Source organism: Hypanus sabinus, chromosome 3 (genome assembly GCF_030144855.1).
Source record: "Hypanus sabinus isolate sHypSab1 chromosome 3, sHypSab1.hap1, whole genome shotgun sequence".
Lineage (NCBI taxonomy): Eukaryota > Metazoa > Chordata > Chondrichthyes > Myliobatiformes > Dasyatidae > Hypanus > Hypanus sabinus.
The window spans coordinates 35,767,432-35,794,125 of record NC_082708.1 but is presented as its reverse complement, the minus strand read 5'-3'; the positions used below and the strand labels follow the sequence as shown (position 1 = coordinate 35,794,125).

General features: G+C 39.8%; 1 protein-coding gene across 2 annotated transcripts in view; it reads left to right on the top strand.

Annotated features, from left to right (window-relative positions):
- The window catches only part of nbeaa (neurobeachin a), a 790,167-nt gene that overhangs the window by 165,082 nt on the left and 598,391 nt on the right, over positions 1–26,694 (top strand). For both annotated transcript variants that reach the window (XM_059964072.1, XM_059964073.1), the window contains exon 11: positions 25,681–25,789. In XM_059964072.1, the coding sequence (XP_059820055.1) occupies positions 25,681–25,789 (109 nt within the window). The remainder of the gene's footprint in view (positions 1–25,680; positions 25,790–26,694) is intronic.

The window sequence follows — 26,694 nt, the reverse complement described above, 5'->3', positions numbered from 1 at the left end:
AGATACACAGGAGGAGGATATTTGGTACAAATTGGCATCAAGATCAGTGCAACATACTGGGATAAATGGCCTGTCCAGTGCTGTACTGTTCTGTGTTTTATGAAAAACTCAGTAAAAGCCAAGGCAATCTCCTGATCATCTGTGGTGGATTTGTGAGTGGTTGAGAGAGTGTGGGGCCAATCAAGGTGGACTAATCCTGCAGAAGCTGAAACATCTACCATCATCACTTAGCATATATGGCAATGTTAAACTCATGGGGTCCCTGCCTCATTTGCAGTCAAGTTGATTTAGGGACTTTGCTGAAGACTGAGGTCCTCTGTATTTATTGACAGCTTTATGACTTTTAGGCACTCAAATACAGGACTCCTTTATCTTTGGGAATGGGGGTATGCTTGGAGCTGTTGGTTTTTTCCTCCACTTTTCAATTATTGTTGAGTTGTGACAGGATTATGGAGCTTTGATCTGATCTGAAGATCGTGGGATTGACTAACTGTTGCACATTGGAGAAAAATTTTTGAGGTGCACCTATTCTTACTTCTAGTATGCTCTTAATTCACGTTCTTAATATAAATAATATGAAAGTCAGAAAATGGGTAACTTTCTGCAGGATTACCATCCTCTAACCTGATCTTTTAGCCATTATTTTATAGCTGGTTTTGTATAATTTCTGTTGATGCAACAGATTTAAAGACATTTATGTTAATGTTGTGGACTGTCAAGGGTGGTGGTTAGGGAGCTGGTGGATTTCTCATAGCTTGTACCACAAATTACGTGCCCTTTATCAGCTTGTACCTATATTTTCAATGTATTCCACCCCTTCCATTAATCTTTTCATATTGGTTCGCTGATCTTTATCCTTCAGTCTAGTTGCAATGTTGACTGTGCATTTTCCTTCCTTATCTGGAGTTCTTCTAGCATCTTGTTTATTGCTCCAATTTCCTGTGTTTCTCTTTTTTCCATATCTTCTTGTATGCCAGGATGAATTGTTTTACTATTTGAAGAATTGCATATGGAGTTGAGCTCTCCAATTATAACTTAACATTTTAACTTTTGGTCATGGGTAGGGATGATCATTCATGAAGTTGCTGAGGGAAGTTAGGTTGAGGACATTATATTTGGCTCTTGCAGTAATATGGTATTCAAAAATGAATGAACTTCAGATATAAAAGTAATCTTTCTTTGCCCTTGAAATAATTTTAGCCAGTGCAGAATTGGCTCCAAGTCAATTTTGCATTGGGTTCTTAATGCTATAATTGGTTAAGTGCTACTTTAATGTCTAGCCAATAAGTATTACCTTTGAGACACAAGACTGCAGGTGCTGGAATCTGGAGCAACAAATAGACTTTTCCCTAGGGTAGGGGGAGTTCAAAACGAGGGGTGTAGGTTCATGGTAAAAGGGGAAAGATATAAATGGGATCTGAGGAGTAGCCTTTGCAACAGAGGGCAGTGAGTATACGGAATTAGAAGGCAGGTACAATGGTGTCATTTAAGGAGCATTTGAACAGGTACATGGATGGGTGGGGCTTAGAGGGATATGGGTCCAATACAGGGAATTGGGACTAACAGGTTGGGCACCATGTTGCCGTGGACTGTAGAGCTGAATAGCATGTATTCATACTGTATTGTTCAAACACCATCTGCCCTGCTCTGCTGGGTGAGAAGCTGACAATGATGCAGGTGGATGCTTCCCTGGTGTCATGGATTATTGATTACTTGACTGGCAGACCACAGTACGTGTGCTTGCAACTCTGGGTATCAGACAGAGTGGTCAGCAACGCTGGGGCTCCACAGGGTACTGTCCTGTCGCCCTTTCTCTTTACCGTCTACACTTTGGACTTCAGCTACAACAGAGTCTTGCCATCTTCAGAAGTTTTCCGATGACTCTGCCATAGTTGGATGCATCAGCAAGGGAGATGAGGCTGAGTACAGGGCTGTGTACATTGTCACATGGTGTGAGCAGAATCACCTGCAGCTTAATGTGAAAAAGACTAAGGAGCTGGTGGTGGACCTGAGGAGGGCTAATGCACCGGTGATTCCTGTTTCCATCCAAGGGATCTTTCTTTCTTTTTCAATCTTTTTATTGAATTTCATATATAGAAAAAAAAACATATTGTGAAATTGAATAGGTTATGGGTACATTAGACTTAGTTAAATTAGTAATAGAATAACAATATCTTATTAAAATATCAGCAAAAAAATAGTACATTAATCAATGTAACCTATATTAATTATACATGAAAAAAACAAGAATAATCATCAAAAGAAAAAAAAATTAAAAAATGCAAGAAAAAAAATATATTGAAAAAAAAACCTAAACTAAACTAACATGGGCAATAATAACAGTTTATATATATATGATAGTGTCAAAAACTCCAGAACTCCATACCAGAACAAGAATAAAAAGAGAAATGGTCTGGAAGAGATCAAATTAATTCATATGAAAGTGTCGAATGAACGGTCTCCAAGTTTCTTCAAATTTAATTGATGGATCGAAAATAGTACTTCTAATTTTTTCTAAACTCAGACAAGAAATAGTTTGAGAGAACCACTGAAACGTGGTAGGAGGGTTTACTTCTTTCCAATTTTGTAATATAGACCTTCTGGCCATTAATGTTGCAAAGGCGATCATTCGTCTAATTGAAGGGGAAAACCGGTTACCATCCTCATTTGGTATACCAAAAATTGCAGTAATAAGATGAGGTTGTAAATCAATATTCCATATTGAGGAAATAATAGCAAATATGTCCTTCCAATAGTCATGTAAAGAGGAACATGACCAAAACATGTGGGTCAATGAGGCCACATCTAAATGACATCTGTCACATTGAGGGTTAATATGAGAATAGAATCGAGCAAGTTTATCTTTCGACATATGGGCTCTATGTACAACCTTAAATTGTATTAAAGCATGTTTAGCACATATAGAAGAAGAATTAACCATTTGTAAAATTTTTTCCCATTTTTCTGTTGATATATTGTATTGAAGTTCTTTTTCCCATTCTTGTTTAATTCTACCTGATATTTCTGGTTGTATTTTCATAATCATATTATAAATAAGAGCCACTAATCCCTTCTGACAAGGATTCAAGGTAAAAATCATATCTGAAAAGTCTATCATAGTTGAATTGGGGAAGGATGGTAGAACTTTATGTAAAAAATTTCTAATTTGTAAGTATCTAAAAAAATTAGATTTAGCTAACTAAAATTTGTTGGAAATTTGGTCGAAAGACATCAAACTACTTTCAAAAAAAAGATCTCGAAAACATATTATACCTTTCCTTTTCCATATGCTAAAAGCTTGATCTGTCAAAGAAGGTTTAAAAAAGAAGTTAAGTAAGATAGGGCTATCTAGAACAAAGTTTTTCAGAGTAAAAAAACTTACGAAATTGAAACCAAATTCTTAATGTGTGCTTGACAATAGGATTGGATAACTGTTTATTGAATTTAACTAAATCGGCAGAAAGAGAAGAACCCAGAACGGAGAATAGAGAATATCCCTGTGCCTCATTGCATTCTAAATTTACCCACTGTGGGCACAATGGTGAATCCAAATCTAATTTCCAATATATTAAATTTCGAATATTATTCGCCCAGTAGTAAAATCTAAAGTTAGGTAAAGCTAAACCACCATCTTTTTTAGATTTTTGTAACTGCCTTTTACTTAACCTGGGGTTTTTATTTTGCCACACAAATGAGGAAATTTTAGAATCAATGTTATCAAAAAAAGATTTAGAAATAAAAATTGGTAAGGCTTGAAATAAATATAAAAATTTCGGTAAAATCATCATTTTAATAGCATTAATCCGGCCAACTAATGATAAAGATAAAGGAGACCATCTTGTAGTAAGTTGTTGAATCTGATGAAGCATAGGTAAAAAATTCAGTCTAAATAAATCTTTATATTTCTTGGTAATTTTTATACCTAAATAGATAAAGTTATCAGTAACAACTTTAAATGGAATCCTCTCATTCAATAAAGTTTGCGCGTTTAAGGGGAATAATTCACTCTTATCTAAGTTTAGTTTATAACCAGAAAAACTACCAAATTGAGCCAGTAAGGATAAAATAGCGGGAATAGACCTGTCAGGATTGGAAATATATAACAACAAGTCATCAGCATAAAGTGATAACGTATAACTTCTCATTACGGGTAATACCAAAAATATTAGGGGATTCATGAATAGCAATGGCTAAAGGTTCTAATGCAATATTAAATAATAAAGGACTTAATGGACAACCTTGTTTCGTACCACAAGATAATTGAAAAAAAGGGGATCTGTAATTATTTGTAAGAACAGAAGCAACAGGTTTATAATAAATTAATTTAATCCATGATATAAAATTAGGACTAAAATTAAAATTTCTCAAGGCATTAAGTAAGTATGTCCATTCAACTCTATCAAAAGCTTTTTCAGCATCTAATGAAATAACACATTCTGGGGTTGTGGGTGAAGAAGTGTAAATTATATTAATCAATTTTCTAACATTAAAAAAGGAATAGCGGTTCCTAATAAAGCCAGTTTGGTCTTCTGAAATAATTTGTGATAGTAACTTTTCTAATCTAATAGCTAAAATTTTTGTAAGAATCTTAGATTCTACATTTAATAGCAATATAGGGCGATAAGATGTACATAGAGTAGGATCCTTATCTTTTTTAAGAATTAGAGAGATAGTAGCTTCATAAAAAGACTGGGGTAGTCTCTTCTTAGTAAATGCATCATTAAAAATTTCACATAACCAAGGGGAAAGCAAAGAAGAAAAAGTTTTAAAGAATTCTATAATATAACCATCAGGACCAGGAGCTTTCCCTGAATTCGTTGATGAGATAGCCTCTCCTATTTCAGCCATAGAAATAGGAGCATCGAACAAACGCCGATCTTCATCTGTCAGTTTAGGAATATTCAAATTGTTAAAAAAATTATCTATCATGGATAGATCACCATCAAATTCTGATTGATATAAAGATTTATAAAAATCTTGGAAAGTATTATTAATTTCTTTATGATCAGTAGTCAGATTACCATCTTGTTTACGAATTTTAATAATTTGTCGCTTAGTCGAAATAGCTTTTAATTGGTTAGCTAACAACTTACCAGTTCGATCACTATGAATATAAAATTGAGCCTTAGTCTTAATTAATTGATTCTCAATTGAAGAGGATAATAGTAAACTATGTTCCATTTGAAGCTCAACTCTCTTCTGATAGAGTTCTTTGGTAGGAGTCACGGAATAAATCTTATCAATTTCTTTAATTTTATCCACTAATAAAGCAATATCTAAATATCTTTGTTTTCTTTTACCGACAGAGTATGAGATAATTTGTCCACAGATAAAAGCCTTAAAAGAATCCCAAAGTATTCCTCTGTCAATCTCTTCGGTATAGTTCGTTGAAAAAAACAAATCAATTTGCTGTTTTATGAAGGTGATAAATTCTGGATCTTGAAACAAAGTAGCGTTAAGTCTCCAAGATCTAGTATTATTGAAAGAGTCCGAAATCTTGATAGATAACTTCAAAGGTGCATGATCCGAAATGGCAATAGAGTCATATTTACAATTAGTAACATGTTAATAAACGATGATCAATAAGAAAATAATCAATTTTAGAATAACTGTGATAAACATGTGCGAAAAACGAAAATTCTTTATCTTAAGGGTTCAAAAACCGCCATATTTCAGTAATTCCCGAATCAACCATAAAGGAATTAATAAGTAAGGCTGATCTATTTGGAAGAATTCAAATAGGTTTAGATCTATCCATCGATGGATTCAAACAACAGTTGAAATCTCCACCCATTATCAGCATATATTCATTTAGATTAGGGAGTGAAGTAAATAACCGTTTAAAAAATTCAGGGCAGTCAAAGTTTGGAGCATAAATATTAACTAGAGGCACTTTTCGATTGAAAAGTGAGCCAGTTATCAACAAAAATCTGCCCTGTGGATCAGAAATAATTTCATGATGTGTAAACGAAATTGAGGGGTCTATAAAAATAGACACACCCCTAATTTTGGCAGTACAATACGAGTGAAATTGTTGACCCTTCCAGAACCGAAAAAAACATTGATTATCCTCCCTCCTAATACGGGTCTCCTGTACAAAAATAATATTAGCATTTAGTCTATGGAATACTTTAAATATTTTTTTACGTTTAATTGGATGATTTAAACCATTAGTATTCCAAGAGATAAAATTAATAGACTTATCCATCATGCCAATACTAATTGTATATATCATAAAAGGTTAAAAAAAACATAACCCATAATTCAGGAAGAAGGAAAAATAATTCAGGAGCAACCGGAGAACATGACACTTCAACAATATTAATAATTTAAAGTTGGCCCATAAACTAAAAACAAAAAAATAAAAAGCAAAAGCATGAAATAAGATCCCTACCCCCTCCCCCAACCCCACGAAAAAAAGCCAAGTGGCAGGCGCACAAACTAATACTAATATTACCCCCATTTCAAGATGGCAACTTCATTAAAAGAAAGAAAAAAGACTATATAACACCCAGATATAAATACAGGGTTGTAAAAAGAAAGAATATATCAATCAAAATGGAAAAATAATATAACAAAGAAAAAAAACATTAGTAAAAAAGGATAAACATTGGTTTAAAATAGTGTAATATACCTTTAAGAAAAGATTCCATATTCAGATACAAGAAAATGACGTTTCAAAAACAGAAACTTATGGGAAGAAGAAACGACATTTTGAAAAAACCATATTACGGAATATAAGTGTAAATTCACCAATCTATTAAAAAAAGGTCATCAAAAAAGGATTTAAAAAAAGGTCATCAAAAAAGGATCAAAAAAAGGATTCAAAAATCACTACAATATATATATATATATATAAAGGGTCCAAAACATTTGTCCCATTTTCAAGTACAAGCAAATAAATGCTTATGGAAAGCAAAGTCTTATGGGAAGAAGAAACAACATCTTAAAAAATAAATCATTATTACAGAGTATTAACATGCATATCCAGTTCAGAAGAATAGAATTAAGAAAGAAAAAAAAACATTGTAGTAAGATTAGAAGAGCTTCTATAAACCATGATGATAAAAAAAGACCAGGTCTAGAGACCAAAATAAAAAGCTATGCCACAGTTTCATAAGTTAAAGCCCAAAACGAAATGGCATCTTCTCTCCAAAAATTCTTCAACATACCACATAGTTCAACTTGTACTAGAAGACCGATATTCTTCGATGAATTTCTACGCTTCCGGAGTATTAAAGAAACGTTGACTGTTGTCACTCAACGTAATTCTGAGATTCGCTGGGTATCTTAAAGCTTGTTTAAGTCCAATCGAATGAATCTCTGCCATCAGTGGTTTAAAAGCGATTCTCGCCTTCATTACGTCAAATGAATAATCCTCAACAATTCGAAACTTGATGTTTCTGTGAGAAATCATACCTTTCTGACAAGCTAATCGGATTAAAAGCTCTTTTTCCCGAGGATAATGGAGGCGAACAATCACAGCTCGTGGTTTATCTCTCGAGATCGAAAATCTCGAAACTCTGTGAGCACGATTGATAGTAGGTTTAGCCCGCAAAGTGTCCTCACCGAAAATTTCCAACAATAAGTTAGAATAAGTTAGAAAAATATTCAGTTAAGTCACCAGACTCAACATTTTCGGGAAATCCGATAATACGCAAGTTTTTTCTGCGAGATCGGTTTTCAAGATCGGTGATTTTAAACTTACGCTGCTCCACTATTTTAACGGTCGACCGTAACTTCTCCTTCAAAGTTTCAATAGTACGTATTTTTTCACAAATTAACTTGTCAAGAGCCGCAAACTTTTCTTCGTGCCGTTCAGTATCTGCTGCCTGCGATTGAAGCTTGGTATCAAACGATCTAACGACTTCTTCAAGCTCAGATATTTTCACAGTAAGCTTATTTTCCATACTTGCAAATTTAGTATCCAGTTTAGTATCCGGAAGACTGGAGATTGCCTCAAGAGATGGAGGGTCTTTAGACGATTTCTTAGATACAGACATTTTAAGTTTGAAAAGATTAAATCAAGTATTATTTTAAAAAAGAAGTAAATTGTGAATATCAACCCATGTAATTAAGTACGAAAAGATTAGATTAAAGGGTGATTATAGTATAAAAAATGAAGAGCGCCCGAAGGCAGATGTCTACGTCACCATCTTGAAACTCCACCCCCCCATCCAAGGGATCAGTGTGGACATGGTGGAAGATTACAAATACCTGGGGATATGAATTGACAATAAACTGGACTGGTCAAAGAACACTGAGGCTGTCTACAAGAATGGTCACTGCCGTCTCTATTTCCTGAGGAGACTGAGGTCCTTTAACATCTGTCGGACGATGCTGAGGATGTTCTACGAGTCTGTGGTGACCAGTGCTATCATGTTTGCTGTTGTGTGCTGGGGCAGCAGGCTGAGGGTAGCAGACACCAACAGAATCAACAAACTTATTTGTAAGGCCGGTGATGTTGTGGGGGTGGAACTTGTCTCTCTGACGGTGGTGTCTGAAAAGAGGATGCTGTCCAAGTTGCCAGCCATCTTGGACAATGACTCCCATCCACTCCATAATGTACTGGTTAGGCACAGGAGTGCATTCAGCCAGAGAATCATTCCACTGAGATGTAACACTGAATGTCATAGGAAGTCATTCCTACCTGTGGCCATCAAACTTTACAACTCCTCCGTCAGAGTGTCAGACACCCTGTGCCAATAGCCTGGTCCTGGACTTATTTCCACTTGGCATGATTAACTTATTATTTAATTATTTATGGTTTTATTTTGCTATATTTCTTCGCTATTCTTGGTGCGGCTGTAACGAAACCCAATTTCCCTCGGGATCAATAAAGTATGTCTGTCTGTCTGACATAACAGTGGAATCTGAAGCAGCAGTCTGCTGGAGGAATTCAGTAGGTTGAGCACTATCTGTCATGGAGGTGGGAAGTGGATTTGTCAATGTTTTTGGTCAAAACCCTGCAAGGTGATAATGATTGAGCCAATGATGCAATAAGTTATTTGGCCTTGGTGGGACTGAAACTGAGCATCACTGGGAATTTGGTATCTCAGTACAGCAATGTACTGTTGTTGCCAATAAGAATCACTTAAAATGTTTAAAAATAAATGGAATCTAACAGTCCTTAATATATATTTACTTCAGGAAGGTAAAATTAGTTAGACTTCATCATGCTTGTTAAATGAAGTGAAGAGAGCAGGTCAACATAGTGCTGCATTAATTTTGTAACACCCTAGTTAAGATTTTTACTGCAATTCTATGGTGATTTGATTTTAGCAGTTCCGTGAGAGTAGCCTGTTCCGCTTTCAGCCTGTTTGGGTTTGAGCTGAGATAAGGGGCTTTGTTCACAAACAAGGGGAAGTCTGCAAATGCTAGAAATCCGAGCAGCACACACAAAATGGTAGAGGAACAGAAGGCCATCTAGCATCTGTGGAAAAAAGTATAGTCGACGTTTTGGGCTGAGACCCTTTGGCAGAACAAAAGACAATGAGTAGATTTAAGAGATATGGGAGGGGAGAGAGAAACACAAGGTGACAGGTGAAACTGGGAGGGGTAGGGATGAAGGAAATAGTCTGGGAAGTTGATTGGTGAAAGAGACACAGGGCTGGGGAAGGGGGAGTCTGATAGGTGAGGATGGAACACCAAGGAATAAAGAAAAAAGGGGGAGCAACACCAGAAGGAGGCCATAGGCAGGCAAGTGGTAAGGTGAGAGAGTGAAAAGGGGGTGGGGACTGGTGAAGTAGAGGGCGGGGGCATTACTGGAATTTCAAGAAATTAATGTTCATGCCAACAGGTTGGAGGCTACCCATACATAATACAAAGTGTTGTTCTTGCAACGTGAGTGTGGGCTCATCACAACAGTAGAGAAGGCCATGGATTGCCATATTGGAATGGGAATGGAAAATGGAATTAAAATGGACTATACCTCTTCCCACTCTGTTACTTGTAAAAATGTAATCTCAATTCCACCGTCTCTGCTGGATCTGTTCTCAGGATGAGGTTTCTCATTCCAGACAAAGGAGATGTCCTCCTTTTTCAAAGAAAGGGGCTTCCCTTCCTACACTGCTCTTACCCCATCCTCCCACCACCCTACCAGGGATAGGGTTCCTCTTGTCCTCACCTGCCATCTACCAGCCTCTGTGTCCAGTACATAATTCTCCGGAACTTCTGTCATCTCCAACAGGATCCGACCACAAGCACATCTTTCCCTCCTTGCCCCCCCCTCACTTTTCCTTTCTGCAGGAATCACTCCTTATGTGACTCTTGTTCATTCATCCCTCCAAACTGATCTTGCTTTTGGTACTTATCTTTGTAAGCAGAACAAGTGCTACACCTGCTCTACACCTTCTCCTTCTCTGCCGTTCAGGGCCCCAAACAGTTCTTCTAGGTGTTGTGACACTTCACCTGTGCATCTGTTGGGGTCATATACTGTGTTCGGTCCTCCCAGTGTGGCCTCCTGTCTATTGGTGAGACTTCACATAGATTAGGAGACCGTTTTGCTGAGCACCTATGATCCATCTGCCAGAAGAACCAGAATCTTCCAGTGGCCATCCATTTTAATACCACTTCCCTTTCCCAATCCAATATGTCAACCCATGGCCTCCTCCACTCAGGTTGGAGAAACAACAGTTTGCATTCTGGCTGGGTAGCCTCCAGCCTGAAAGCATGAACATTGACTTTGTGAACTTCTGGTAAAACCTCCTTCCCTTTCCTTCACCAGTCCTAATCCCCTTTTACCTCTCTCATCTTATCCCCTTGCCTGCCCATTACCTCCCTCTGGTGCTCCTCCCCTTCCTTCTTCCATGGCCTTTTATCTAACTTATCAGATATCCATTTCTCCAGCCCTGTATCTCTTTCACCAATCAACTTCCTAGCTCTTCACTTCACCGCCCTCCCAGTTTCACCTATCACCTTGTATTTCCCTCTCCCCTCCTCCACCTTTTAACTCTACTCCTCATCTTTTTTTCTCCAGTCCTGCTGAAGAGTCACTGCCCAAAATGTTGACTGTACTTCTTTTCCATAGATGATACCTGGACTGCTGAGTTTCTCCAGCATTTTGTGTGTGTTGGAGGAATTGTAAAAAGTTCTAGAGAATGCTGGGCAGAGGGGTTTTGTGAGGGACCCTGGTGTAGGTTGAGGTCTTTTTTGGTGGGAGTTGGAAGAAGACAGAATGGAAGCTGGCTGAGAATGCCATCCCTGTTGCACAAGGTGCTTTGTGTAGATGAATGGCTTCAAGGAGGAAAGACCAGTACTCTTGTGGGAGACCCCTTTTGTTTGAGGTGGATTTCAAACAAGATTGGGAAGGGGGTGTGTGCTTTCACACAGACTGAGGGTCCAGTGTGCGAAGTTACAGACAACCTTAAGGTGAGCTCCAACTTGTGTGCAAATTTGACTGTTTAATTATGATGGACCCCTTTTGTTTTTTTTCTTTAATAACTCTTTGGTTAGGTTAGCGTTCATAAATATACTTTCTTTATAATTGTATGCACTGTACGATCGATTATTTCTTGCTGATGGGTGATTGCGGGAGGCAATATGTTATACAGCATTCACACAAACTGGGGTTTGGGTGTCCAAGACATCCCAGCTTCACAGGTTTGAAGGGACCATGTTATATGCACCCAAGCCATATGGAGCCTGAGAAAGGTGGGTCTCTCGCCGTGGTGTCCAGAAGCTGTTAGCAAGTGGCTAACAAGCCGCATTTACAGAGATGCCCAATAAGAAAAAGGAGTTTCTATTGCAATGACTTTATTGTCCAATTCATTGAATGGCTGTACAAGAGGTTAACAACTTGCATTCCTTATAGATCAGTTGCATTGTGGTTGTAGCAATGCTGAGACAATCTGTTACTGCTTTGTATTTGGGGAAAAAAGAGTGAAATGATTTGTTATTGGAGAGAATGTGTGCACAGTATTTGGCCACAAAACTCGAGTCTTGGTAGTGAAAACTGAAAATGAGAAGAAATGTTCTGTATCCTTGAGAGGATGACACCCTCCAGGTAGATGATGAAAAAGCCATGAGGAACAGCTAACTAGAGGATCCAGTGCCAGATAAATGCCCCCTTGGGTCAGAAAATGTTTGTCCACCCACCCATCCATTCCTCCCTCCCACCCAGAACTGGCCTTTCCAGCCCTTCGAGCTGCACCACCCAACAACCCTTGACAACCCTGATTTACTCCTAACCTAATCATGGGACAGTTTACAATGACCAATTAACCTACCCGGTATGTCTTTGGACTGTGGGAGGAGACCAGAGAAAACCCACACATTCTATGGAGAGAATGTACAGAGACTCTTTACAGAGATTACAGAGTCCAGGATTGAACTCTGACACCCTGTGCTGGAAAAGCATTGTGCTAACCACTGTGCCCATGTTGGAAGAAACTTAATAGCTCATCATCAAAATCAGTGAATATGTACCTATATCCATATTTTGCGAAATACAGTACTAGATTCAGCTAATGCTGAACTCACTGGGTTTCCATTAAGCAGGTACAATTAATTTTTAACTGTTAGGGCTCAGTATCTAACACATGCTTAACTATGTTTACGTTTAGCAGTATTGCAGTTTCATACCTACATCTAACAATTTGTGTACAAAGGCCATTAACTAAGTACACTGAAAATCACTAAGTAGAACACCACTCTTTCCCCAGCCCATGTGAACTTGTGTTACTAATCAGAAGGGGAGAGGTGTGTCAGTGAACTGGTAATGTAGTCTCGATGGACTGATGGGAAGGTTGCTCCTGTGGTGTAATTACTGACAATGCTGAAACCATTGATAATGGCATCCTCATCCTGCCCTTTTTTCTCCCATCCCACTTTTCCATCATTACTAATTTTGTTACAAACTTCATTTAGTGAAAGCGATCAATTTCTCTCCTCTCTTCACCAATGCATGTTTTTTTTTGTGTATCAAATATCAATCCTACAGTGTGTTAAGGTAATGCTGTTTATTAATGGAATAGGTGAAACATTGCATCAGTCTGTTTGATAATTTTAGCTACTGGCCCTGATCCTACGACTGCTATTAGACCTATTGGATTAGTGCTGGCAAGCATTTAGACACAAAATCCATAATTTATGTGGATTAATAAAATGGTTTTGTAATGAGTTACTTTAGGACACAGTGCAATAATGGCTAACAAAAGATTCAAAGCAAGAAGGCTGCAAGTGGAATGTTGAAAGGGTAACTCCGGAGTGAAGGCATTTTACTACTTGGGATAAAGAGAAGCAAGACTGCACAGGCGTGTGACATAAGCCAGTAAAGAGCGGGAAGAGTTTAAAAAGAAGACCAATTATAGTGGGCAGTGTTTGGAGCAGGCAGTGGAGTGAGAGTGTAGCAAAGTGAGAGGGCTTTGGCTCAAAAGAGGCTTCAGCGAAGAAGGGTCGAAGCGAAGAAATGATTCGCAGAGACTTACAGATAACAGTCTTCAATTTCCCCAGCAGGCTCTTCCCTTTTTTCTGTGGTCCTCCCGCTGACATCGGTTGCTCTGTCATGGCAGGTGAGCTCAGACCCATGCCATGCTCTTCCTGTGACATGTGGGAGCTCAGGAAAGCTGACAGTATCCCTGAAGACTACGTGTGCAGGAAGTGTGTCCAGCTGCAGCTCCTGATAGACCGCATGGCAGCACTGGAGCTGTGCATGGACTCACTTTGTAGCGTCCGAGATGCTGAAAATGTTGTGGATAGCACATTTAGTGAGTTGGTCACACCGCAGTTTAAAGATCTAAGGAAAGATATGAAATGGGTGACCAACACGAAGAGTGGTAGCAGGAAGGTAGTAAAAGAGTCTCCTGTGGTCATCTCCCTCCAAAACAGATTATACCACTTTGGAATCTGTTGGCGTATTTGGCTCATCAGGTGGAGGCAGCAGTAGCCAGGGTCATGGCACCGTGGCTGGCTCTGCTGCACATGAGGGCAAGGTAAAGAGTGGCAGAGCTGTTGTGGTAGGAGATTCCATGGTAAGGGGAATAGAGGAGCTTCTGCGGCCACAAACAGGACTCCCATATGGTGTGTTGCCTCCCAGGTGCAAGGTTCGGAGATGTCTTGGAGAGGCTGCAGGGCATTCTGAAAGGGGAGGGTGAGCAGCCAGCTGTGGTGCTGCATGTAGGTACTAACGATATAGGAGGAAAGCGGGATGAGGTCCTACAAGCTGAATTTAGGGAGCTAGGAGATAAAGAGTAGGACCTCAAAGGTAATCATCTCAGGATTATTACCGGTGCCACATGCTAGCCAGAGTTGGAATAGCAGGATGGCTAGAATGGATATGTGGCTTGAGCAGTGGTGCAGGAGGGAGGGTTTCAGATTCTTGGGGCATTGGAACCACTTCTGGGTAAGGTGGGACCAGTACTGTCCGGACGGTGTACATCTGGGCAAGGCTGGGATCAATGTTCTAGGGAGATTGTTTGCTAGTGCTGTTGGGGAGGCTTTAAACTAATAATGCAGGAGAATGGGAACCCACACAGAAAAGAAGAGGGAAATGATGCAGAGACCAAAGCTAGATCTAGTGAAGAAAAAAATAAGAGTAGAGTGTATAAAAGTAAGAAGCAAAAATCGCATAGGTCACTAGATTCTAAATGGACAATGAGTATAAGGGCACTTTATCAAAATGCCCATAATATTAGAAACAAGGTTAGTGAACTTGTGGCACAGATCAGTACCAAGGTTTATGATTTATTGGCCATTACAAAAACCTGGTTGTAAGGTGGAGATGACTGGGAATTAAGTATGCAAGAGTATCAGGTAATATGGAAAGATAGGCAGGAAGCCAGAGGAGATGGGGTTGCACTCTTGATTAAGGATGAGATCAGGGTGATTGTGAGAGATGATATAAAATCTACGGAGCAGAATATTGTATCCCTCTGGTAGAGATTAAGAATAGTAAGGGGCCAAAAATCACTGGTGGGTGTTGTCTGTAGGCCACCTGATAAATTATTGCAGTGGCAGAGGCGATTAACCAAAAAATAACTGAGGCTTGTAAGAATGGAATGGCAGTTGCCATGGGGGATTTTAACTTCCACATAGATTGGGTGAATCAGGTTGGACAAGGAAGTCTTGAGGAGGACTTCATAGAGTGCTTTCTTGAGCAGCATGTTAGTGAATCTACAAGGGAAAAAAGCTATCTTAGATCTAATCGTGTGCATTGAGGCAGGTAAGATTAACGATCTTGTAGCCAGGGATCCTCTTGGAAAGAGTGATCATAGTATGATTGAATTTCGCATTCAGATAGAGGATTAAATAGATCTAAAACTAGTGTATTATGTTTGAACAAGGGAGACTACAATGGGATGAGGAAGGAGTTGGCTAATGTGGATTGGGAGCACAGGCTATTTGGTGGGACAGTTGAGGAACAGTGGAAGACTTTTAAAAGAGATTTTTTGCAGTGCTGAACAAAAGTATACATCAGTCAAAAGTAAGGACGGTAAGTGTGGGGAGAGCCAGCCTTGAATAACTAAGGAAATAAAGGATAGTATCAAATTTAAAGCTCGTGTACAAAGTTGTAGAGAGTAGTGGGAGACTGGAGGATTGGGAAAACTTTTACAAAGCAACTGAGAACAACAAAACAAGAAATAAGGAAAGGGAAGATAGAGTATGAAAGTAAATTAGCATGAAATATAAAAACAGGTAGCAATTTTTAAAATAAATATGTAAAATGGAAGAGGGTGGCTAAAGTCTTCCAAGGGACCTATGTTGACTTTAGCCACCCTCTTTTACTTTATAGATTTCTTTTAAAAATTGCTACCTGTTTTTATATTTCATGCTAATTTACTTTCATACTCTAGGAAGACGATAAGGGGAAATTGATATTGGGTGATAAGGAAATGGCTGAGGCATTGATTGACTATTTTATGTCGGTCTTCACTGTAGAGGACATGTCTAATTAAAAAAAGAATTGCCAAAGAAGGATGTTATGGATGAAATAGGAGCTGAGGACCTAGATAAAATCACTGTCACTAAAGAGATAGTGATGAGTAAACTAGAGGGCCTGAAGTGGATAAATCCTTTGGCCTTGATGGGATGCATCCCAGGGTACTGAAGGAATTGGTGGAGGTTATAGTAGACGCATTGGTAATCATTTACCAAAATTCTCTAGACTGGGCAGGTCCCAGCGGATTGGAAGATAGCAAGTGTCACGCCACTTTTTAAAAAAGGGTGTAGGCAAAAGATGGGTAACTATAAACCAGTTAGCTTAACATCTGTAGTCAGGAAAATGCTTGAAGCTGTCATTAAGGAAGAAATAGCGAAACATTTAGAAGGAGTGGTTCCATTAGACAGACACAGCATGGATTCAGAAAGGGCAGGTCCTGTTTGACAAACTTACTGGAGTTCTTGGAGGACATAATGAGTGCAGTGGATAGAGGGGAACAGCTGGATGTTGTATACTTGGATTTCCAGAAGGCGTTCAATAAGGTGCCGCACAAGAGAATTATAAATAAGATATAGATTCATGGTGTCGGAGGAAGTGTATTGGCATAGATAGTGGATTGGTTAACTGATAGAATGCAGAGAGTTGGTATAAATGAGTGTTTCTCTGGTTAGCAGTCAGTAGTGAGTGGGGTGCGGCAGGGATCGGTGCTAGGCCGGCAGCTGTTTACCATTTACATTGATGATTTGGAAGAGGGGACTCAGTGTAGCGTAGTAAAATTTGCTGATTGTACTAAACTGTGTGGAAAAGCAAATTGTACAGAGGATATGAAGAGTCTGCAGAGGGATATAGATTGGTTAAGTGAGTGGGCGAAGGTCTGGCAGATGGAATACAATGATGGTAAATGCAAAAGCATCCACTTTGGAAAGAATAATAGAAGAGCAGATTATTACTTAAATGGTGAAAGATTGCAGCATGCTGTTGCGCAGAGGGACTTGGGAGTGCTTGTTCATGAATCGCAAAAAGTTGGCTTGCAAGTACAACAGGTTATTAAGAAGTCAAATGGAATGTTGGTCTTCATTGCTAGAGGGATTGAATTCAAGAGCAGGGAGGTCATGCTGCAACTGTACAGGGTACTGGTGAGGCCGCACCTGGAGTACTGTGTGCAGTTCTGGTCTCTGTACTTGAGGAAGGATATACTGGTTTTGGAGGCAGTACAGAGGAGGTTCACCAGGTTGATTCCAGAGATTAAGGGGTTAACCTATGAGGAGAGATTGAGTCACCTGGGACTGTACTCTCTGGAGATCAGAAGAATGAGAGGGGATCTTATAGAAACATGCAGAATTTTGAATGGGATAGATAAGATAGAAGTAGGAAAGTTGTTTCCATTGGTAGGTGAGACTAGAACTAGGGGACATTGCCTCAAGATTCAGGGGAGAAGATTTAGGATGGAGATGAGGAGGAACTGTTTTTCCCAGAGAGTGGTGAATCTGTGGAATTCTCTGCCCAGGGAAGCAGTTGAGGCTTCTTCACTAAATATATTTAAGATGCAGTTAGATAGGTTTTTACTTAGTAAGGGAATTAAGGGTTATAGACAATAGACAATAGGTGCAGAAGTAGACCATTCGGCCCCTCGAGTCTGCACCACCATTCTGAGATCATGGCTGATCATTCACTATCAATACCCAGTCCCTGCCTTGTCCCCATATCCCTTGATTCCCCTATCCATCAGATATCTATCCAGCTCCTTCTTGAAAGCATCCAGAGAATTGGCCTCCACCGTCTTCCGAGGCAGTGCATTCCACACCTCCACAACTCTCTGGGAGAAGAAGCTCTTCCTCAACTCTGTTTTAAATAACTGATCTCTTATTCTCAATCCATGCCCTCTGGTACTGGACTCTCCCAACATCTGGAACATATTTCCTGCCTCAATCCTTTCAAATCCTTTAATTATCTTAAACGTTTCAATCAGATCCCCTCTCAATCTTCTCAATTCCAGCGTGTACAAGCCCAATCTCTCCAATCTCTCTGCGTAAGACAGCCCTGCCATCCCAGGAATCAACCTAGTGAATCTACGCTGCACTTCCTCAATTGCCAGAATGTCCTTCCTTAAACCTGGAGACCAAAACTGTACTCAATATTCCAGGTGTGGTCTCACCAGGGCCCTGTACAAATGCAAAAGAACATCCTTGCTCTTGTATTCAATTCCCCTTTTAACAAAGGCCAACATTCCATTTGCCCTCTTCACTGCCTGTTGCACTTGCTCATTCACCTTCATTGACTGGTGAACTAGGACTCCTAGGTCTCTTTGCATTTCTTCCTTACCTAACTCGACACTGTTCAGACAATACTCTGCCCTCTTGTTCCAGCTTCCAAAGTGGATAACTTCACATTTATTCACATTGAATGATATTTGCCAAGTATCTGCCCACTCACTCAGCCTATCCAAGTCTCCCTGTATTCTCCTAACGTCCTCTTCGCATGTCACACTGCCACCCAGTTTAGTATAGTCAGCAAACTTGCTGATATAGTTTTCAATGCCCTCATCTAAATCATTGACATAAATCGTAAAGAGCTGTGGTCCCAATACAGAGCCCTGTGGTACCCCACTAGTCACCTCCAGCCAGTCTGAGAAACACCCATTCACTGCTACCCTTTGCTTTCTATCTGCCAACCAGTTTTCTATCCATGTTGAAACCCTGCCCCCAATGCCATGAGCTCTGATTTTACTCACCAATCTCCTATGTGGCACCTTATCGAATGCCTTCTGAAAATCTAGGTACACAACATTTACTGGCTTACCCTCGTCTAACATCCTTGTTACACCCTCAAAAAATTCCAACAGATTAGTCAAGCATGATTTGCCCTTGGTAAATCCATGCTGGCTCGGCCTAATCCTATTTCTGCCATCTAGATGTGCCACTATTTCGTCCTTAATAATGGACTCAAGCATCTTCCCCACGACTGACGTTAGGCTAACAGGGCGATAGTTCTCCGTTTTCTCCTTCCCTCCCTTCTTGAAAAGTGGGACAACATTAGCCACTCTCCAATCTTCAGGAACTGATCCTGAATCTAAGGAACATTGGAAAATGATTACCAATGCATCCGCAATTTCCTGAGCCACCTCTTTTAGAACCCTCAGATGCAGACCATCTGGACCCGGGGATTTATTAGCCTTCAGTCCTACCAGTCTACTCATCACAGTTTCTTTCCTAATGTGAATCTGTCTCAATTCCTCTGATATCTTATGACCCTGGCCCATCCATACATCTGGGAGATTGCTTGTGTCCTCCCTGGTGAAGACAGATCTAAAGTATGCATTAAATTCTGTTGCCATTTCCCTGTTTCCCATAACAATTTCTCTCAATTCATTCTTCAAGGGGCCAACATTGTTCTTAATCTTCTTTCTCTTCACATAGCTAAAAAAGCTTTTGCTGTCCCCTTTTATATTCCTGGCTGGACTGAGCTCATACCTGATTTTTTCTCTCCGTATTACTTTTTTAGTTAAGATCTGCTGTTCCTTAAAACTTTCCCAATCATCTGTATTCCCACTCATCTTAGCCCTGTCATACTTCTTTTTCTTTAATGCTATACAATCTCTGACTTCCTTTGTCAACCACTGTGGCCCCTTCCCCCTCTTTGAATCCTTCCTTCTCATTGGAATGAACTGCATTTGCCTCTTTTGTATTATGCCCAAGAATATCTGCCACTGCTGATCCACTGTCTTTCCTGCCAGGGCATCCGCCCATTTAACTTTGGCCAGCTCATCCCTCATGGCTCCGTAGTCTCTATTTAATTGCAACACTGACACCTCTGATCTGCCCCTATCCCTCTCAAATTGTAGATAAAAACTTATCATGTTATGATCACTACTTCCTAATGGCTCCTTTACTTCAAGATCATTTATCAATTCCTGTTCATTACACATCACCAAGTCCAAAATAGCCTCGTTCCTGGTTGGCTCAAGCACAAGCTATTCCAAAAATACATCCCTTAGACACTCCACAAACTCCCTATCCTGCACCCTGAATTTTGATGACCTTCTCAAGATCACCCAAACCTTGTACACATTTAACCCCATGCACCTTCTGACCAACCCTCTGGATCTGGATCCCTGCCCCCTGCACATCTAGTTTAACCCCCCCCCCCGAGCAGCACTGGCAAATACTCCTGCAAGAATGTTAGTACCCCTCCGGTTCAGATGTAGACCATCCCTTCGAAACAGATCCCAATGTCCCTGGAACAAAGACCAATTATCCAAAAACCTGAACCCTTCCTTCCTGCACCATGCTCTCAGCCTCGTATTAATGTGCATAATCATTCTATTCTTCGCCTCACTCGCACGTGGCACAGGTAGCAATCCCGAGATTGTCACCCTGGAGGTCCTGCCTTTCAGCTTCACTTCTAACTCCCTGAACTCTCTAAGCAGGACCCCCTCACTCACCTTACCTACATCATTGGTCCCTACATGGACCACTACATCTGGGTTCATGCCCTCACTCTCAGGAATAGCCTGCACCCGATCTGAGATGTCCCGGACCCTGGCACCAGGGAGGCAACATACCATCCGAGACTCCCGATCTGCCCCACAAAATCTCCTATCTGCCCCGCTAACTATAGAGTCCCCTAAAACTATCACTCTGTTCTCTTCCCTCCTCCCCTTTCTAGTTGAGGGTTCAACCTCTGTGCCAGAGGCAGGACCACTACAACTCATTCCTGGTAGGTCATCCCCATCAACAGTATCCAGTACGGTATACTTATTGTTAATGGGAATGGCCGCAGGGGTGCTCTGCTCTCTCTGCCTGCTCCCCCTGCCTCTCTGGACCGTCACCCATCTGCCTACTTCTTGGTTTTTTGGTGTGACTACCTCCTGATAACTCCTATCTATCTCTGCCTCCATCTCCCGAATGATCTGTAGTTCATCCAGCTCCTGCTCCAACTCCCTAACTCGGTCTGATAGGAGCTGCAGCTGGACGCACCTTTTGCAGGTGTGGTCATCAGGGACAACTGTGTTGACCCTGACCTCCCACATCCTGCATACGGAGCACACCACTGCTCTGACTGTCTCCCCCATACCTGAACTGGATTAATAGAATAAGTCTAAAAAGCACCTAGCGACCTTACCTTCTTCCCCTCAGCGAGCAATCACACAAGCTTACCGAAGTCCCCTTACGCCAAAGCCCACTTAGCCAAAGCCCAGGACTCTGCTTCCACGGACTCCGCTGCCCGCGCGATGCTGTTATGGGGAAAAGGCAGGTAGATGGAGCTGAATTTGTGGACAGATCAGCCATGATCTTATTGAATGGTGGGTCAGGCTCGATGGGCCAGATAGACTACTGCTGCTCCTATTTCTTATGTTAAAATTAAAAGGTAGTCTGAAAGGAGATATTGATCAATATTAGCAAAAATACGAATACTGTTGAAGATTTTGTTTATTTATGAAGTGTGACAGAATTGATGGAGAAGGAAAGGTATAATGAGAGTAAACAATTAAAAGGTGAAAATTGATTGTAATGTTGCTAGAGGTATGTAAAGTTTAGTGATTAGCAAAGGGAAACAAATCATGGAGAACACAAAAATGATAAAAACATAAATACACTTTTTGTTATCTTAGAAGTCACAAAAATGTGTAGAAGTAGGGATTGATTCAGAGTATTTTAAGGAATAAGAGCTCATAAAGTACTAAGACAATTTTGATAGTTAAATTTTGATAAATCTGTGAGATTAGATAACCTCTATCCTGGGAAATCAAGATGAACTCTATTGCAATCATTGTTCCGTTGATTTTAACCCTTCATGTTCTGTAGAATGGAGTTCTTGGATGGAAAGGTGAAAAACACATCAATATGACCATAAGATATAGGAGCAGAAGTAGGCCATTTGACTATGCTCCACTATTCAATTATAGGTTGATCCAATTCTTCCAGTCATCCCCACTCCCCTGCCTTCTCCCCATACCCTTTGATATCATGGCTAATCAGCAACCTATCTATCTCTGCCTTAAATGCACTCAATAACTTGGCCTCCACAGCTGCTCATGGCAACAAATTCTGCAGATTTACCACCCTCTGACTAAAGTAATTTCTCCGCATCTCTGTTCTAAATGGACGTCTTTCAATTCTGAAGTTGTGCCCTTTTGTTGTAGACCCTCCTACCATGGGAAATAACTTTGCCATATCTAATCTGTTCAGGCCTTTTTACATTCGGAATGTTTCTATGAGATTTCTTCTCATTCTTCTGAACTCCAGGGAATACAGCTCAAGGGCTGTCAGACTTTCCTCATATGATAACCCTTTAATTCCTGGAATCATTCTTGTGAATCTTCTCTGAACCCTCTCCAATGTTAGTATATCCTTTCTAAAATAAGGAGTCCAGAACTGCATACAATACTCCAAGTATGGTCTCTTGAGAGCCTTATAGAGCTTCAACATCACATCCCTGCTCTTGTATTCTATACCTCTAGAAATGAATGCCAACATTGCATTCCCCTTCTTCACCACTGACTCAACCTGGAGGTTATCTTTTAAGCTATTCTGAACAAAGACTCCCAATCCCCTTTGCATCTCTGCATTTTGAATTCTCTCCCCATCTAAATAGTAGTCTGCCTGTTTATTTCTTCCACCATTGTGCATGACCATACACTTCCAAACATTGTATTTCATTTGCCACTTCTTTGCCCATTCCTCTAAACTATCTAACTCTTTCTGCAGGCTCTCTGTTTCTTCAACACGACCCATTTCTCCACCTATCTTTGTATCATTGACAAATTTAGCCACAAATCCATTAATTCTGTAGTTCACATCATTGACATAAATCATAAAAAGCAGCAGTCCCAACATCAACCCCTGTGGAACTCCACTGGTAAGCGGCAGCCAACCAGAATAGAATCCCTTTATTCCCATTCTCTGTTTTCTGCTGATCAGCGAATGCTCCACCTATGCTAGTAACTTCTCTGTAATTCCATGGGCTCTTATCTTGCTAAACAGCCTCATGTGCGGCACTTTGTCAAAGGCCTTCTGAAAATCCAAGTAGACCATATCTACTGCATCTCCTTTTCTGCCCTGCTTGTAATTTCCTCAAAAAACTGCAGTAAGTTAGTCAGGCAGGATTTTCCTTTCAGGCTTTGGCCTATCTTGTCACGTGCCTCCAGATACACCGTAATCTTCTCCCTAGCAATCGATTTCAACAACTTCCCAGCCACTGATGTCAGGCTAACAGGTCTATAGTTTCCTTTCTGCTGCCTCCCACCCTTCTTAAATAGTGTAGTAACATTTACAATTTTCCAGTCATCTAGTACCATGCTAGAATCTATCGATTCTTGAAAGATCATTGTTAATGCCTCCGCAATCTCTTCAGCTACTTTCTTCAGAACCTGAGGGTGCATTCCATCAGGTCCAGGAGATTATCCACCCTCAGGCCATTAAACTTCCTGAGTTCCTTCTCAGTCATAATTTTCACTGCACATACTTCACTTCCTTGTGATTCAATAAACTAGGGAGAGAGGGAAAGTGAAATGTATTCTGGAATCTAATCTCACAGACCTGGTACTATGGCACTTAGAATATAAGAATATGATTGGGAATAATCAATATGGGTTTTGAGGTACAGCTTTTGATATCTGTTGGCACAACAGATAAATTGTGTGTTTAGCTTGTTTTTCCTTGGATTCTGGAATGCAAGCCACTTTTGTTGCAGATTATCCTGTAGTTAGTTACAAACTGCAGTTAGTGCCAGAGCCGTAATTTTTTTTGTGCTAAGTCTTAGCATTCCACTGCAAAATTACTTGATATGCAGTTGCGCCCTTGGAATAAGGAAATAAAAGAGTAAGAGAATATCTTTTCCAACCAGGTTGTCTGGGTATGGAAGGTTCATATAACTATTATGTGCTGTGGGATCAATCTATTGCATGTGGCAGGATGAATGTTTATAAATTGGTACTAGCTTTGCAAGTACTTGTAGTCTTTTCAGAGAAGCAGTTTATCAAAAAGGTATCTTCTTCGGATTTGTATTGAATGTAGGATGATGATAGTTATTGTTTAAGCCAAGTAGCCACTTCTACAGACAGAGGAGTGTTTAATTTGTCTCTTCGATTTGAATTTGAATTCGATTTGAGTTTGATTTCAAGTTATTGAACATAGAATAGTTCAGCTCAGTACAGGCCCTTCAGCCCACAATGTTGTACCGACGCTTAAACCCTGCCTCTCATATAACCCCCCACCTTAAATTCCTCCATATACCTGTCTAGTAGTTGTTGTGTGGATATTTCCTTAGAGATTTGTGATATAAAGAAACATTCCTGTTCTGAATTAATTACTTTTTCATTTGGTGGATTTCGTTTTGGCACCTTTCCATTTGTCATCACTGTTGAAATTAAATATGCAAGCATATTGACATCAAAAGAGTCTCTTGACATCATGTGGCAAGCTGGCAAGTCAGAGGTGGATAGGCAGAGGTGGATCATTAATGGTGTGCTGCACCATCTAGATGATATTCCTCATATCATGTCTTCACAACATTAGGTGTCTTGGTCAATGTAAAAGTTTTCCTAACTGTGCTTAGTATGGTGGCTGGCCAACCAAACATAGCACACTACTCAATTGCAGAGTGCAAGAGCAGAGATCTGAATTAGCTCCACAATACCACCTTAGTCAGTGCCCTCTAAGTTTGTAACACATGTGAGTCCAGGATTTGGCCTTGTTTGCAACTTTCTGTAGATATAACATATTCTGCAGATTTTGCATTATGACCATACTATTTCTTGTAGAAATTCTTAAAACAGGGATTCCCAACTTGTTTATGTCATATGGACTTCTGCCATTAACTGAAAGGTTTGTGGATCCCAGGTTCGGAATCAGTCTTAAAACCTGTTCTTTATTTTTTTTCCTAATTCTAATGTCAGGTTCTTGACATCTCCATATATTAAGCCTAAGTAAGTATTTCTAGTGCTTTTTGTTTTTGGTTTATTTCAGATATGTGTTGTATTTTCTTAAATATGACATTCATCAGTATTGAATTTTCTCTGCTCAAACAGCAATGTCAACTGTTATGGTGGTCCAGTAATTTGTGAAATAATTACCATTTAATTGCTGGGGTTAATTGAAATCTTTAGGTCTGCAATCAGAGTGAATCCAGATGTGTGAAGATTTCTCCCTGTATTGTGAACACCTTACCATCAGAATTTTGAAATTATGTCACTCAAGTTAATATTGTAAGGCATTAGAGTTCTTTGACCAGTCTGATGTTCAGCTTTCATGGCTTCCTGATATTAACCTCATTTCTCAGTTGTTTAAAATCTTGAATGTAGCTAAACCAAATAGACACACTGAAAATCTTGAGCTGCGTTTGCAGTGTCATTGGTTGATAAAAGATCTTTGTACCACAGGAAAATTTGGTATTAGTAATTGTTGTCAGCATAATACAATGAAACTTGCCATGTTTTTGTATGTTGTAACTAACTTATTCCTTTACCCTTTTTTGATGTTATTGTCAAATTTTTTTTTGCTGAAGAAATGACTTCCCGATAATGTCCTTGAGTTCCCTGCCAAAGGCTGTGTAACAATTTACATTCATCTTCATTTATGATTATTTAATACTCAAGTTCTTGACTTGCATACTTAACTGTACCAATGATTTAAATTAAGTTATTCAAGTATAATAGCAGTAATACTGCAGTTTTGAATTTCCTGCTTTAGAATTCATTGGTTTTAACTTTCTGAAGCCACTAATATGAAAGCAAGTTCATGTGTAGATACATTTAGAACTGAGCAGAAGAACTATTTCAGACTAATTTTTGCATATTTCTCTAGTGCAACCCTTTTGGCATTTCTGGTTGACCTGCTGAAGAGCTCAGTTGCCATGCAAGAGCAAATGTTGGGAGGGAAAGGATTCTTGGTAATTGGTTACCTGTTGGAAAAGGTAAGTTTAAAAAGATACAACATGTTAAGTTAATAATGTAGCTGAAAATGTACAAATGTCTTAAAACCTGTTCTGTAATGATTTCCAGTTTTTTGAAAGGTTGAGGACCATCCTATAAATGTAGCTTAATTCTGAGTATTTCTAGTACTTCCTATTTTTATTTACAACCTAAAATATTTCTTGTATTTTATTTAATTGTACATATATTATGGTTTTATAATCTTTTGCTTTCCTCACAAGAGGCTCATACAGAAGGTTAAGCTGCATGGGATCAGCAAAGCATGGCTGTTTTGATTCAGAAATGGCTTGCCATTAGAAGAGAGAGGGTAGTGATTGATGGGACTTATCCGTACTGGGAATTCTGCTGTTTATGATGACCTGGATGAAAATATAGATGGATGGAATTGAGGATAATGTATAATGTTGTCAAAGGATAAAGCAGGTATAGTTAATTTTCAGATGTGGACAGAGAAATGGCAAATGGAGTTTAATTTGGCCAAATGTGAGGTGTTGCACTTTGGGAAATTAAATATATAGGGACACTATAATAGCAAAATCGTTAAGTGGTGTTGATGCAAAGAATGATCTTGGGTTATCAGTCCATAGCTCCTTGAAAGTGGCTATACAGGTTTATGTGCGTGTAGGCCTCCGTTAATCTTGATAGACCATGGATTTGCACCTTGCTAAGTTTCCAGGGCGCAAGCCTGGGTAGGGTTTTTTTTTATGGAAGACCGATAGTTGCTCAAACTGTAAGTCTCGCCTCTCCACGCCACTGACGTTGTTCAAGGGAAGGGCATTAGGACCCATACAGCTTGGCACCAGTGTTGTCGCAGACTAATGTGTGGTTAAGTGCCTTGTTCAAGGACACACACACTGCCTCAGCTAAGGCTCGAACCAGTGACCTT